Genomic DNA, 15,473 nt, shown 5'->3' with positions numbered 1-15,473 from the left:
ATACAATTTCCTTCATTTCCAAGCAAATTTCTCAGAATAATGAAAAAACAAGTCAATTCGTTCTGAAAGAGAAATTTCTCAAAATTTCAACTCTGGCCTGCTGTCACATCTCGTTCGCGACAATTGGTCGTTTGTTACAATGTGACCACGTGACGCTGTAACAGGGAAATAGATAATCGTATCGTTGATACGACAAAAGAGCAGAAACGCCATGCGCGAGAGAGAGCATTGATGAACGTGGGGGAGTTGGTTCACGATGATCCGCTCCTGCGAATTAGAAACACCGTTCGTCTGTGTATATAAGTAGTATTATCTACTGGTTGACAGCCAGTCTTCGTAGTCAGACGACGCGTACAACATCTTGGGAAAGGAGAGCCACCCGTACCAGGGACTAGCCTCACAAGATGGACTACCTGCCGATTGTTCTAGCCTTGTTCGCGGTGTTCCTCGCCGTCTATTACTACAACAAAAGGGCGCACAGCGTGTTCAAGGATGTTCTACACGTTCCGCCGACGCCGATCGTAGGAAATTTCGGATCGTTGATCACCAAACGAGCCACGTTGCAAGAAGTCCTACAAAAATCCTACGATCTTCATCCGGACGCGAAATATGTCGGTTTCTACGAGTTCCTCTCGTCTAACATACTTGTACGCGATCCGGAATTGTTCAAATCGATCGCGGTGAAGAACTTCGACAATTTCTCGGATCATCGTAAATTCACGGACAAACGAACCGATCCTTTGTTCGCCGGCATGCTGTTCCAATTGGCCGGCAACGAGTGGAAGGAGCAGAGAAACATGCTGTCGCCGACGTTCACTTCTAGCAAGATCAAGAACATGTTCAAGCTGATGTCCGACTGCGCGATGAGGTTCTCGACGAAACTGTCGAATTTGCAGGAGAAGGAGCGCGAGGTCGAGGTGAGAAACTTGTTCGCCAGGTACACGAACGATGTGATCGCTAAATGCGTTTACGGCGTGTCCGTGGACACCATGGAGGAGCCTAAGAACATATTCTACGTGTACGGACGCGCGGCGACGTTGTTGACCGGTTTACTGAACACCATCAAGTTCATGTTGTACAGAAACCTGCCGGAGCTCGCTGTAGCACTTCGATTGAACTTCGTAAAGAAACGTCACGCGGACTTCTTCAGCGACGTTGTGCGGAAAACGATCGAGAGCAGAGAGTCGAGCGGTGTTAAGGGAACGGACATGTTGCAGCTGATGATGGACATCAGGGACAGGAAGGATTCGAGCAAGCGTATGTCGATCAAGGATATAATCTGTCACGCGTTCACGTTCTTCTTCGGTGGTTTCGACACCGTCTCCTCACAGTCCGCGTTCATCGCGCACATGCTGGCGGAGAATCCCGAGGCGCAGACGAGGCTGCAGGAGGAGATCGACGAGGCATTGGAGAGGACCAACGGACAATTAACCTACGAGACGATAAACGAGATGAAGTACCTGGACGCTGTGGTGAACGAGACGCTTAGGTTGTACCCGATCGTCGTGTTCCTCGACAGAGTATGCACCAGAGCGTTCGAGCTACCGCCTGCGTTGCCCGGTGGTAAACCGTTCGTCGTGCAACCGGGAACGAACATTTGGCTTCCTGTCTATTCTATCCACAGGGATCCGAAATACTACGAGAACCCGGATAAATTTGATCCGGAGAGATTCCTCGTCGACGGAAAGAAGATCCTGAATTCTGGGGTGTACATGCCTTTCGGCAGCGGGCCGAGAATGTGTATCGGTAATCGATTCGCTTTGACTGAGATGAAAGTGCTGATATACCATCTTTTGTCGAAATGCGACATAAAAGCGGGGCAAAAGACGACACTTCCGATGCAACTGGAGAAAGGTGTGTTGAACGTCACGGCGAAGAACAACGAGTTCTGGCTGAAGATGGAGCCTAGAAAAAATCCTCATCCCTCCGTCCTTGCTAACGGAGTTAGCAACGGAGTGGCCAATGGAATAGCCAACGGTGTTTGTAAACAGTAAATTTAAAATAAGACGTTTCTTGACTTTTCCTTTATTTTTGTCTAATTACTCTGTTATTTTTATTATACCTATGGTCTTTTATGATTCATCTACTAAACTGATTATTATCGATACGAGCTCTTTCTGTCGGCGTTTTAAGATAGATTTCGTGTCGCGTGATGTGAATCAGATTCGATCAGAGATTGTATCGAAATAAGCAGAATCGATATTTTCCACGTCGCGTAGGAAATGTTTGTTTATTCGTTTCAGATGGTTGTTTAAATCGTCGATTACAATATTGGATCTTGATAATAGACACGGAGAAATCGATAACACGTATTTAGCTTGTGAAAAACTTCACTGTGGAAAAACTTCATTATCGGAAATTCCGTTTCACAGAGGGAAGACAATAAATTGAGAAATATAAAAATTTCGTGAAAGAAAAGATTGACTCTGATAGATGATATTTATCGGATGTCTAGAGATTTCTGATAACAGCGAGATAAAAGTATACAATGATAAATCTGATGAAATTGAGTTGTTTGTCTATTAACAAGATTGATGAAATATCATTTTTCATCGATTTTACAGGTATCATCTTGTCTTGTGTTTTCTTCAGAAGGGGGTCAGATAAAACAGTCGATTTTTCTTGCATACTTTACATTTTCAAATTGTTGCCATTACCGCAATTTTCTTTCTTTCTTTTTTTTAAATCAAAAATTCCTCTTTCTGAGCCGAAAACTGCGATTCCAGAAAATGTTGAAAAATCGAAAATTTGCGTCTTTTTACTCTATAAACGTGCACTTTTATAATACGAAAAAAAAATTGAACAACAAACATTGACAACTTTTCAGTGTCGAGAATACTAATTTTAACTAATTTTACCACTCTAACAATTTAATTGTGCCTTTCGAATCCTTCTTGTCAAGAATTTCTTTTCCCGAAACAAAGTTTCGCTAAAATTTCGCGGACAGTATAAATTTTCGAATGCACAGCTACTCCGAAAAATATTCAGACACCAAGAAAACAATCGTTAAAAGGTAAAAATATTCGTAATATTGAAAATTTTGCGAATACGAGCATTATGTCATGTACGAAAATGCATTAAGCTAACAACGCGTGATCCTGAAGAACAATAAATGACGTTTCACAATGGAAAAGCACGAACCTAATCCTTTTTGTAATTAACCAAAATCCATCGTTACAAAGGCAAGCTTGTGTATACTGTTCGAATATTTTTCGTAGCAGCTCTGTGTACATAGAAATTTCACCACGTGGAAACCAGGCAACTGTTTAATAACAATATACTTCGTTATCTAGACCAAAAACAGACACGCGAGATGACGGTTACAATGCAGAAATTTACAAATGTATACCATTTCTCTGGAGATTAATACTACGATGTTTACGCGGTAGCTATCGCAGTGATAACACTGTATCTTTCAATAGTAGCAACTTCATACACACGACACAATTACAAAGGCGTCAGTGTGAATATTAACACAGTTTTGCAATTCATTACAGATAGTGACATATTTTTGTACAGTTTTTATCGACACCACGTGTGACGTCGTCACCGTGTAGTTTTGCAATTGGATCGTAGGAGGCTGCGTTCTAATTCATTCTATTCGACTTGTATCGTTCGAATTAAGCATCGAATTTATTTCTATGGAAATGTAAAATTGTATGTGAAATTGCGAGAAATATTGGGAGAATAGTTGGAAAATATAGGAAGAATGTTTAAAAAAGAATTTTATTTTGTACTTTTTGTCGCATATGAAGCACATATTACGCGTTTGCTTCTTGTGATCTAAACGTTGAATCATAGCACTTGAACATCTTGCGTAACCGAGTGATTGCTCAAGGTATAGTAGTGTGGAATCAGACGTAGAATTTTATACGAAGAATAATAATGTTTACACCTGCTTTCTGTCGATGATACATTGTTAGTGATAATTATTTCCTCTCTTCCGAACAACTTTTTCATTAGCTGTCAACAAATTGTTCGTCTTTTAAACTAGGTACACCAACGAAATGTTTATTTCTGACAAAATGTTCGACAAATTTTTCGAAGATTTTTATTCAAGATTTTTAAAAATCCACGAAGAAAGTGTAAGGACAGACAAGGAGGGATAGTATTTGGATACTTTGGTAACGGATTTTATTGTTACAATTACCACGTAATTACTAGATTCCGGATTTTTATGCAAATTTATATTTTTGAGAATATTGTGAAAAAGTGGAGCTTGGGTAGAAAATTATTTCACCTGTCTGGTATTATAAGAAGCACTGTAATTTGTATACTTTTTCGTATTCTGTGCAATTTTCTACCTTCACCGTTTGGTTGGTTATCGAGAGCATGGAGGTGGTAATTTCGAAGGGTTAGGTTCTTTGGGAAGGGCGTAATTAATTACGGAGGCCTTTGAGGCCCACGGACTAGCTAATCTTCATATTTTCAGCTAACTCGCGTAAGCTCGAGAGGGTCTGAGAATTAGGAAAGGAAACAACGGTGATATTTTCCAGAGAACCCTTAGAACGCAAACTCCTCGAGTATCTAACAGTATCACGCAGTGGAAAATAGTGCAAGTAACAAGAAAAGAACTTTGAGCCCTTGAAATCAAGAAACAACAGAAGATTCGTTGTTCCTTTTATTCCAGGATTCGCGCCTTTTTCCATTAACACAATAAGACAATACACTAGGTGGAGATCCACCCTTACGATCTTCAGTTCATTAATTCTGACCAAAAGCCGGTCTTGATGGTGGTGGTTCGATCGCTAACCTCCAGTTCAAGCCCTCGTTTCCGCTCCCTCACCACCACAACCAGAGTGAATTACATTAGATGGCGGGGGTGTAGTTTTATCGTGTCAACCTGCCAGATGTTTCCTAGGGCACCTAAGGGTTGTTGGATCGGAAGGGGGACTTTTAACAACACCGTGCAAGGAAGTTATGCGATAATCTGCAGTCGACCAGATTGCTTCTCACTCGGCGAATATAACTTGTTAATCGTTTGCTGGAAATCTTCGTCGCGTTGCTCGGTAACTGTTGTTATTCTTAACTACATCGTTGTTGCTACCAAGCTTCGAGGATCGATTTTGAAAGGAAAAATGTGATTTCTGTGTCCTTAACCCCTTACCGTACGATTTTTTAGTCACTACGTATTGTCACACCCTCAAATATTTTCCTTCTTAGGCCTCAGTTTATCTGTATTTACAACGAGTCACCCACTTTCACCATTACTCATACTGGACTCTTCATCTTCCAACTCTCCTGCATAGTCACAACCCAAAGTCCATCTTCCCAGAACCCTCAAATAGCCCTATTTTCCCCGTTTCTGCACTCATTCTCTATTTCGCCGCGCGCACGTCACGTAACGTCAATATCTCCGTCAAATAAAGTTCTGCTTCTACGCAACGACGATCCTTAAGTGTTTTAATTCAGCGATACCCCAGTATCTGCTCCTACTTTCGAGGAATTGGAGCAAACCGGGCGTCACAGTATGTCAGCCTCAGCTATTTACTGTTCCAATACAGTGTTGAATAAAAAGAAGTCAATAGACTACACGAGTGCGACTCGTTACAAGGCAAGGGGTTAATTACCGAATGAAGAAACTTCGTTGGAACGACTTGGTTATTTAGATAATTGTGGAATTAATGGTTTGAGGCGTTCGGAAATAGGTAAAGTTTGGGATTCTTTTTCATGGGTAACTAGTGTAAGAGTGTGGTCGAGCGAATGTAGAGACTCGGGCTGGCTTACGACCCGCAGGCCGAGAGGTCCCAACACCTTGACATCCCCACGCGCTAAGGGCTGGGTCAGGTAAGGACTTTGCTGGGTAGAAACCCCCAACTTGTGCCAGGGTTTCCCGGAGGCAAGAGAGGGGCGTCAAGGCTCGTATATAAGGACGCGTTGAATAAGAATGCGGAGAATTGTATTAGAACGAATTAGGAAGCGTGTAGTTGATAAGGACGAGGCGTCAACGACAGACGGATTAATAAATGTAGTTTTCAACATTAGTTTAAATAATCCTGACAAATATTATTTAGACGAAACAGCCCTTACACTAGTGAATGAAAAGTTTCAATGGTTTCAGAGGATTAAAAAGCTTTTTCCTGCGATTTTTGAAAAGTAAAGATGTAAAATGAAGGAGGATTTTTTGGACAGTTGGAAAACATCTGTTTTCTAGGGTTTCTTTAATAATAAATGTGGTGTAATTATTTATTAAAGCAACCCTTTTACTGTTTTAATTGCTGCCAGGTGAACCGTGAAAATTGTTATATTTAAATTAGCTCTTGGTAATGTGGATGACGTTAATATAAACGCATAGAATACAGGTTTCGTGTAATAATAACGAAGCCCCTCCTTTTCTTAAGCTGTATATAATTATCAAATAATTATTCATATTTCGTTGAAGCATTAGATTCCATTTCAGTAACACAAAGGACTTTGTCATCTTTAGTTCTCTTTGAAATCAATTCTACCGCCGAGAATAATAATGTGTGATATTATTAAAGTGATAATGTTAACGACACGAACAAGATCGTTAACACGTTAATTCGATGAAAAATGTCAAAGTAGCCTCTTTCTTTTTAATCTATTTCAAAATAGACAAATCGAGGACCGCGGAAATCTATAATTGTTCCATAGAAAGATGCTTTACGATTCAAAATTAAAATCTACCAGAATCGTTCAAACTTCAAATGATCAAACTTTTCAATTTACCCTGCAAAACGTTTCGAAATTAAAATTCACGATCTCTCCGAGTCCAAATTTTGCAATCCTTAGTACCAAAAATTCGCAATGATTGAAAATTAAAATCCACTGTAAGCACAACTTAAATGAATTTAACCCAGGATAGGGTGGTATTCAAAAATGTATAAAACTATAGTTCTAAGCGACTGCTAAGTGCTCCGGTGTCCGTCTCGCTCGACGGCTATTTCCAGAGTGTCCTCTCCGCGTCGTATCTCGCGTTGCTCCGAAAAACCGTTGGAGCCCCCTCGTTCGACTTTTCGGGGAAACGGCTTAGTTTATGGGACCCTCAGGTACCCGCACGCTTTCTCTTCCTGGGTGACAAAGTCCAGGCCACCACTTCGCCGCCGGAATCTCGCATTTCTTACGCACAAAACCCCAAATTTTTCAATCCTTAGTACCAAAAATTCACAATGATTGAAAATTAAAATCCACAATCTCAGGAACTCTCGATACCCAAAAATTGCTCGAAATTGTGGGAAGCAGGCATGATAAAAGGAATCGCGAACGCGGACAATCGAATCTTCTCGGTGTATTTACCGGCTGATTGGCACGTGCCAGGAAGCACGAGTGTGCGTGCGTGCGTGTATATGAGCGTTGACGTACCGCGACCGGACAGGCAAGAACGCTAACCAAAACATGCCGAATTTAGGAAACAATTAGGAACACGGACGGGCGAACTTTCTCGGTGTATTCGCCGGTTGATCGGCACGTGCCGGCAGGCATGAGTTGCGTGCGTGTATAAGCTCCAAGAATGTTCTAACGTAACGCGGCCGGGCAGGCAAAAACGCTAGCCCGGACACACCGAGTTTGGAAAAAATGTCGGGAACGTTCGAGCTAGGCGACGATAAAAGCACGTGCTCGCGGCACGCGCTCAGGTGCGATAAGGCCAGTGTAGGCCCTACGAACTAGTTTTACTCAATAAAATCCTGTTCCTACAAAATTGAAATACACGACATTCCCAATTCCAACAGCACAGTCAGAAAACCAAAATGTGCAAGCTCTGCAACCTAAAATCTGCAACTGCGCAGTATTGAAATTCTCAAAGCGGCGTCAGAAATACCGCGTTAACTGGCCGTGACTCGGGCCATATCTGGCGAGCTATCGAGGAACGTCGAGTTCCAGGAAATCCACTGTACACTTCTTCTTCACCGAGTGCAAGTGAGATACGGACGCTAGATACGTTTGTTTACTTCAGATACGTAACATCCGCGGCTCATTCCACCAAGCAAGTCCCAAGAACTGGCCAAGATAGCGATGGTAAACAAGACAATCTTCCGGTCAACTAACGCGACAATTCTCCACCTCGATAACCAAAATCTACCAAAATTCAGATACACTCCAATCCGTATCTCTTCTTTCGCCAACTTCTAATTGCAATATGTTTTTCTGACAAATTTCAATACAAAATGTACGCAACGTCAAGATGCAGAACCACTTGCACTCGACGACCGCTATGACGTAGTGCTGTCGCAGTTCCTTGAACCGCGAGTCAAAAGTAGGTCAATCGCGTTCTTGTGCGAGCAGCGTGTGTTATCCAGTGATGGCCAACCAGCTCGTGGACAAGTTGAAACGCAGCAGCTTGGAAACGCGCTCGTTAAAGCAATATTCACAAGGTCGTATCGTGTCTTTACCACTGGCTGATCACGTACCGGAATATATTATACGGCTGTGACTCCGCGTTACGTGCTTCTCATACAGACCAACCAGACGTATTCAACCAGGACGATAATTGAGATGGACACGCAACACACGTCCTTTGCTCGAGCAGGAACTCGCATCGTGTCCGATCTCTTCTCTCCTTCTTATCCGATCCCTCTTGCTGTGATCAGGTGAAAGGACGACGACGGCAGAATTTTTGTCCAAATTTTATCCAGCGAATTTTCGCCGGGAGAATATTTGCCCAAATTTTTTCCAGCGAATTTTCGCCGGGAGAATTTTTGTTTTAATTTTTTTGTGTGAATTTTGGGCGGTAGAATCTTTGTTTTCATTTTCCCGAACCAATTTTCGGCGGTAGGAATTATTGGAAGAGGATTTTGCAATAATTCGGTAGGCTTGTTTCACGGTAAATTACCATCGAAGAGAGAAAAAAAATTCAATTCGTTCTGTTTGTCTTGATATTTGAGTTCACTGGCACGAAGCGTATTAACATGATTGCGATGCCCTTATGAAAACGGAATATCTCGAGGGAAAGACGTAAAAGGATCATTTTTCTGTTTTTTTTTTTCCTTCCACTGCTAATTGCTTTTTCTGAGTATTCAGGAAATTGTGAAGAAATTTACCAAACTGATAAAAACAAGTAACTGATTAAAGTTTATCGACGGTTAGCCTGACATTGATTCATTTCTTATCTGAAATTTTGCGATGTTGTTTACTTTTTTTAAACTGTTCGAAATGCTAAGAATATTAGCACAGTGTTACAGATACTTACCTCACATATCGAATTAACGTTACCCGAGTAATTAAGGAGTAAACATGATCCTTCTAATTGAGAAAGAAGACCGTGTATTTGAAAGTTTGCGATATTTGCCGTTTAAAATGGTTCTTCTTCGTCTCGTCGACAATATACAGGGTTAATTGTTAGATAAACACAGGTCGTTTGAAGGTTTGTTAAAAAGTTAATGAAAGAACACGAAATAGAAAGAGAACGGTAACGGATGTGAGGTTGTGATAGAAAACAGGAATAGATCAGCGATATGTATATCTAGTCTGTTTATGCAAGCTCTGTTTACGATTTGCCAGCGCCATTTTCGTCTTATATCGTAGTAACCGCAATTCATTACCAATGCGCTTCGAATTTCCTATTTTTATTGGAACATTTAACAAAACTCCAAACGATCTATGTTTAAGTATATCAAATTTTTTTTTTTTTCGCTTAAATTTCATTGGAAAAATCTGAGACAGCCTGCATATATAAAAAACGTCTTACAGCAATTACAATAGGAGATAACGAATGAAAGTTGGGGAGGAAATTAAAACTCAAGAGAAACTCTCTCTTGTCGTCGAATCACTTTAGACGGTGGATTTTACGAATTATCTTTATTTGTTGATAGTGTTTTTCTTTACACTGTGGGGTTTGCGAATATAAAGTGTACGGTCTAAACTGCCTTGTTATTCAATGCTGACTGCCTTTGTTCTTTTTCGCGGCTGCCTTTATATTGGAGTTTTTGGGAGTTGCGGGTGGGGGAATTTAGGAATGCGTCCGTTAGGTAAGGACCAGGAACGTGTAAGGATAATGATCAGGGCTCGTTAGGATTGAGGGTTCGATGGTACGGGAGAAGAATTGCAGGGACAATGGTTAGGTAATGAACTTAATGAACTTAATGGTTAGGTAATGAACTTAAGGATTCGGTACAAAAGAAATGGGTAGAGTGTATCAGTTTGAAGATCTGCCGGAGATAGGACAGGAATTCGGTGGGAAAGTGGAAAACGCGCAGGTAGTTGTCGAAACGGTACCTGGGATGAGGATCTGTATGCATGGGAGTCAAGGGAGAAAGGGATGAGGATTCGACACTCGAAAGGTTGTTAATGTTAGACTTGTCAGTCAGTTAGATCTAACAAAAATGAATCTAAAGCCTTACTAGGAAGTATACACTACCGGCCAGAAGTTTGGAATCACCTGCCAATTACCATCGATATTGAATCTGCTACTAATTCTTTATGGATCTGAAATTGACGTTGTGGAGACCAATAGCACTTTGCCTCATTTCGATGGTTTGAATGATAAAAAATTCGTTAAGAGTTTCTTAAAATTGCAAACTTTTTTCTGGAAATTTTCGTGTAACTTACAATGCACAGTGATGCGAAACATTTGGCCGGTGGTGTATATTTCTTTTGTATACGTTCGGAGAAATCCGTTTAGCTTTACCACCTCTGTTTGGTAAAGATGTAAATGTTTATGATACGTGACAAAAGGCCCTTCGGTCCCAAGCGGGGTCGTAGGCAATATTAGGGCGTTGCGTAGGAGCATTCTCAGTGCTCTTGCCATCCAGTAGAACAGCGAAGCTTCCTTGTGTCTAATAAAAGTTTATAGTTTAAAATAAGGATTATTAATTATTTAACAACCAGTAACTCCCATAATCCAATAGTTAAACCTTATCAAATTCACTCGAGCGTGTAAATAATAGAATAATAATAAACTTCAATTTCGATTTGGTCAGTGAAATGATTGAAAGTGATGGAATGGTTTGAAAGAGTAGATTTCTATTTCCAAAGCCATTTCGAAATGGTAATTTATTCATTGATAAATAAAATTTAATTGAACACTTTACCGACCACTCACGATGACGTCACCGTTCACCATCCTTGAAATTAAAATTGGAACGAGTACTGGCGTCGTCCTGGTTCGTCTTATCGCGTTACTTTTAAATTTGATCCGCAACGACGGTGTTATGTTGTGTGATTTTTAATGCGTTACTGATCGACGAGTGCTGGAAGCAAAAGAACGGTTAATAGCAAACGATAAAAAAGGTAATAATAAGCTTCTGATCGGTGAAGTGTTGAGATTGCTTGAAATGCAAATTTCACAATGGAAGATTTATAAATAACGACGATATTACGAAATGAGATCTGTTAATAATAATATTATTGAAGCGGATTAAAAATATTATTGTCGATCGATACGCGTGAAGCTGATTAAATTTCGTTCGTGGAGAGATAGAAACATAGTTAAGTGTGTATTCGTATCTGAAAAATTTCAAATTCAATTTTCTCGAAGGTGAAATTTTATATTAGAAAATTTTACTCTCGTATATTTTTCAATACACTTTCTATAAAATATCACTCCGTACAAAGCACTTGTTCGCGATTTCCATTGAATTGTAAACTTAATTTAGGAAAATAAAATTATGTTAATTTTGCAGGCCACAGGTCGCACTTCTACATTCTACATTTGAATAAAAAAATCATTCCACAATTTTCACGCGAAAAACTGTACTCCAGAAGGAGTCGGTATCTTTGGTATAGGTATAATTAATTAACTGCAAACGAAAGTAGAGAAGTTTGCAGAATAAAAAGGTATTCTATGCTTTACTGAAAAATCCACTTTAGCACTTTCAACGTTAATATTACAAAAAAGGATTTGAACTTCGACTCTTTAGTGTTGTTGTTATTATCGTTTATTAGCTTCTCGTAACTGAAAGCATGACGGAATTGCTCGATATACTTACTCGAGATAAGTGTTCTATTCTCATAGAGACGACGGTGACGTAATTGACAAATAAATCTGCCTAACACGTATGTACGAGTATCCTCCACGCAATTTCAGCGGGAGACGACAAATTCTTTTTATTTACCTCTCTCTCTTCGTTTTCACTTGCATATTTCATATTCCAAACGTTTATATTTCAACTGTATCTTATAAACAATAACATGTACATTGCTATCTCTGTACACGCGACAGAAAATCTAGCGAGTTCTGTAAACGTATATAAAAATGAAAAGAAATACAACATGTATGTATATACAAATCTTTTTACGGTTGAAACGATCAGAAGTACTAATTTGAGCGATGTACTTCAGCAACCACTGTTACGTCCTTGATTTTCAATCGAGTGAACTATTTCGTGGATTAAACTCTTCAATCGTGTGACAATTATCCTAAACGAACAAAGATTGCGTATCTCGTTCGAACGGACTTTGAGGTGACATTAATCTCATCGTAACAAACAAGTCCAGCGAAAGAATATGTCATTTTCTACCCGTTCAGAATTCACAATAGCGTCTGAATTAGAAAAACTCAACCCGATCAATTTTCCTTCCATTCCACACGCAAGCGAAAGAAATCGAGCTAGTAGGTAATAAAATCATACGAATAAACATCGAGTTGTCACCTACAACTCCGCATTTCCTCTGGAAAAAAATTAAAAAAAATGTATCGAAGCAACGTAAAGCGAATTTTTCTAATACCAACCTAGCTTTATGTATACAAATAATAAAATAACGATAAGACGCAAGAATTCACGTGGGAAATTTCACGCGGGAAGACGAAAGATTTGTTTAAGCAGCAACACCGTTGCTGCACACCGAATTGTCTAACAAAGGCTGAGTGTTGCTCCTCGGCTGAACGTCGAACCAGAATCCGTTCTCCGCGGTCATAGCGAATCCTTTCTTGCTCAGCTTCATCGGTATCACGGTCTTCGAGCACGTCTTGAACGTGCACCTCGCGAAAATATGGAACAGAAGAACCTTCGCCTCCAGTATCGCGAATCTGTTACCGATGCACATTCTAGGTCCCATACCGAAGACCAAGAACGCGCCAGAGTTCACTTTCTTCGGGTCGTCGTAGAAACGATCGGGGTTGAACTTGTTCGGCTCGGGGAAGTGATTAGGATCGTTCTGTATGCCGTAGATCGGCAGCCATAGGAATTCACCGGGTTGAACGACGTGCGGTTTCCCTCCAGGCAGTGCTGGCGGCAATTCGAACGCCTTCACGCAAGCTCTGTCCACAGCGACGATCACCGGGTACATTCTCAGCGCCTCGTTGATAATCGCGTCCAAGTATTTCATGTCGTTGATAGCCTCGTAGGTGACTTCTCCCTTGCAGTCCTCCAGAACCTGGTCGATCTCCTCCTGCAGCCTCTTCTGGATCTCCTCGTTCACGCCGACTTCGTAGGCGGCGAAACACATCAAAGTTGACGTGCTCTCGAAGCCACCGAAGAAGAATATGAACGCTTGCGCGGTCATGTCCTCGATGGACAGCTCCTTTCCTGGTCCCAACTTACCTCTGGTCTCCATCATCAGTTGAATCATGTCTGGACGAACGATACCTTGCTCGTCCCTGGTCTTTATCGTCGTGCCGACGAGGTCTTTGAAAAATTCGGCGATCTCGTCTCGGACTACTTTCACGCCCAGCATTCTAGACAATTTGGGTATCGTTCTTATCAGGAAGAACTTGAGCGACTGAGATCTGCTGAAATTCGTCGCTTCCCTGCCGTACACGTAGAACTTGTTCTTCGGCTCTTTCATGGAGTTCACTTCGATACCGAAGGCACAAGTACCGATCACGTCGTTGGTGTATCTGGTGAACGCTTCTTTGAGCTCTATGATTCTTTGGTCGGGTGGAATCGAGGCTAGATAATCTCCGTACAGCTTGGCACAGTCGCGCATCAACACGAACATCGCCTTCATCTTGCTGGACGTGAAAGCTGGGCTCAGCAAGGTTCGCACCTCTTTCCACCTGTCTCCGCGGAGGGCAAACAGGTTTTTGCTGAACAGAGGATCTGTTTTCATATCCTGGAAGGACCTGTGGTTCGGGAAATGCTCGAAGTTCTTCACGGTGATGGATTTTATCAGGTCCAAATCGCGGAGACCGATTACAGGTGTCGCGAAGTCGAAGAAACCGACGTATTTCGCTTCGGCGTTTATGTTGTAGATCTCTTTGGTTGCTTCGGCGAACGTGACTTGTAGAAGCATCGCCTTCCAGATGCTGCCCAGTATGGGGATCGGTCGGCTGTAAGGGATCCCACGTCTTTCGAAAAACCCATAGTCCGTGGTGAACTTGTAGTATAGCACTATTATCACGGCGATCAACGCTGCAGAAACCGACCACCACTCCATGTTGACATTCACTCGAGGCAATTGCCTTTTACTAAATTCGTTTGCTTGCTCACCACTTCACAACACAGCGCGGTTAATAGTTGCTTTAAAGTCACGCTATTCTTGGAAGTTTCTTTCTGATCCCGACGATCACACTTCGGTCGAATTAAACGTTCGATAATTTTTCCTTCAAGAAAATTCGATTTTTCATTATTTTCGAAATTTTTCAATTAATGTTTCTCACGATCGACAGAAATGGTCGAAATTTGAAACGAAAATCCTGTTTCAGGCTTGTGATAGTATTATCGAGGACGGAAGTCACTGACGATCCGACTTGGACGCTGTCTGTGAAGCGACTGTCTGGGATAGTAATACATCGCGCGCCTTTTTTATACGGAGCAACACATTGGGATGATGAAACACGGTTTGTGTTTCGAAGAACGTTGTATTTCATAGAGAAGAAAGGTGGTTTGTCCAGCTTGAATGCGCTTTTTTCATTCGTTCGCGGTGTACGTTCGTCACATTTGCCCCGCTTAATTTTTATCTGTCGTTCCGCGACATGTGAAACCCGCGTGAAAATTATTTCCGTCTGTTTGGAGTCATTCCGACAATCGGTCTCAACGTGCGTCACGTGTTTGTGTGTTTCGCGGTATCGTCCGTTTCGATCTTCATCGGTAATCCTTAGTTTCGGGAATTTTTTCGATTTCGCCTGAGACGTAGAAATATCGCAAAGTGGGGAAAATGAACGGAGGCAAAGTTTAATTACCGCGGGCTGCTTCGACATTTTTTGAAGTTTCTTTCACCGAGAATTATAGTATTACGTGTAATTATAACGCGATGGAAAAATATAACGATGAGTTTGGAAAATAGTAATTTAGGAATGAAATTTTTAACGTACTTTTTCTGTGAAGGACTGTTATCGATAAGACGTTAACGACGAACATTGTTAGATATTAAAATTAGTTCGTACGTGGCAGTGTTTAAAGGATACTTCAGCTTCGTTGAACTATAGAAATGAAGTTTGCAAAAGCAACAGAATTTTTCACTCCAAGTTCGTAACTGTTTAAAGCCTCTTGATCGATCGAAACTTGCAAATGAATCTTTACCATATAATGCGATACTTCCAAAGAACGTTATTTCAGAAAATTTGATAAAATGTAACTTGAAATCGTTATTTACACTAAAAACATAAAAAGTACAATAATTTTCTCTACGAAAAT

At 41.0% G+C, this 15,473-nt stretch overlaps 2 protein-coding genes across 2 annotated transcripts; one reads left to right on the top strand and one right to left on the bottom strand.

The window, feature by feature from the left end:
• Nucleotides 1-306: 306 nt before the first annotated feature.
• Nucleotides 307-2,028, top strand: LOC108576285 (cytochrome P450 9e2-like). Its single transcript, XM_017939241.1, has one exon. The coding sequence runs from the start codon at nt 405-407 to the stop codon at nt 1,992-1,994; it is 1,590 nt and encodes a 529-aa protein (XP_017794730.1). The 5' UTR covers nt 307-404; the 3' UTR covers nt 1,995-2,028.
• A 10,630-nt stretch (nt 2,029-12,658) lies between these two features.
• On the bottom strand, nt 12,659-14,599 carry LOC108576289 (cytochrome P450 9e2-like). The gene has a single exon (XM_017939248.1). It carries the CDS (start codon nt 14,272-14,274, stop codon nt 12,715-12,717), a length of 1,560 nt encoding a protein of 519 aa, XP_017794737.1. The 5' UTR covers nt 14,275-14,599; the 3' UTR covers nt 12,659-12,714.
• Between the last annotated feature and the right edge of the window lie 874 nt (nt 14,600-15,473).

Source organism: Habropoda laboriosa, unplaced genomic scaffold (assembly GCF_001263275.1).
Source record: "Habropoda laboriosa isolate 0110345459 unplaced genomic scaffold, ASM126327v1 scaffold212, whole genome shotgun sequence".
In the NCBI taxonomy this organism is placed as follows: Eukaryota; Metazoa; Arthropoda; class Insecta; order Hymenoptera; family Apidae; genus Habropoda; species Habropoda laboriosa.
Note: the sequence above shows the minus strand (reverse complement) of the source record. Positions and strands in the feature narration are given on the sequence as shown.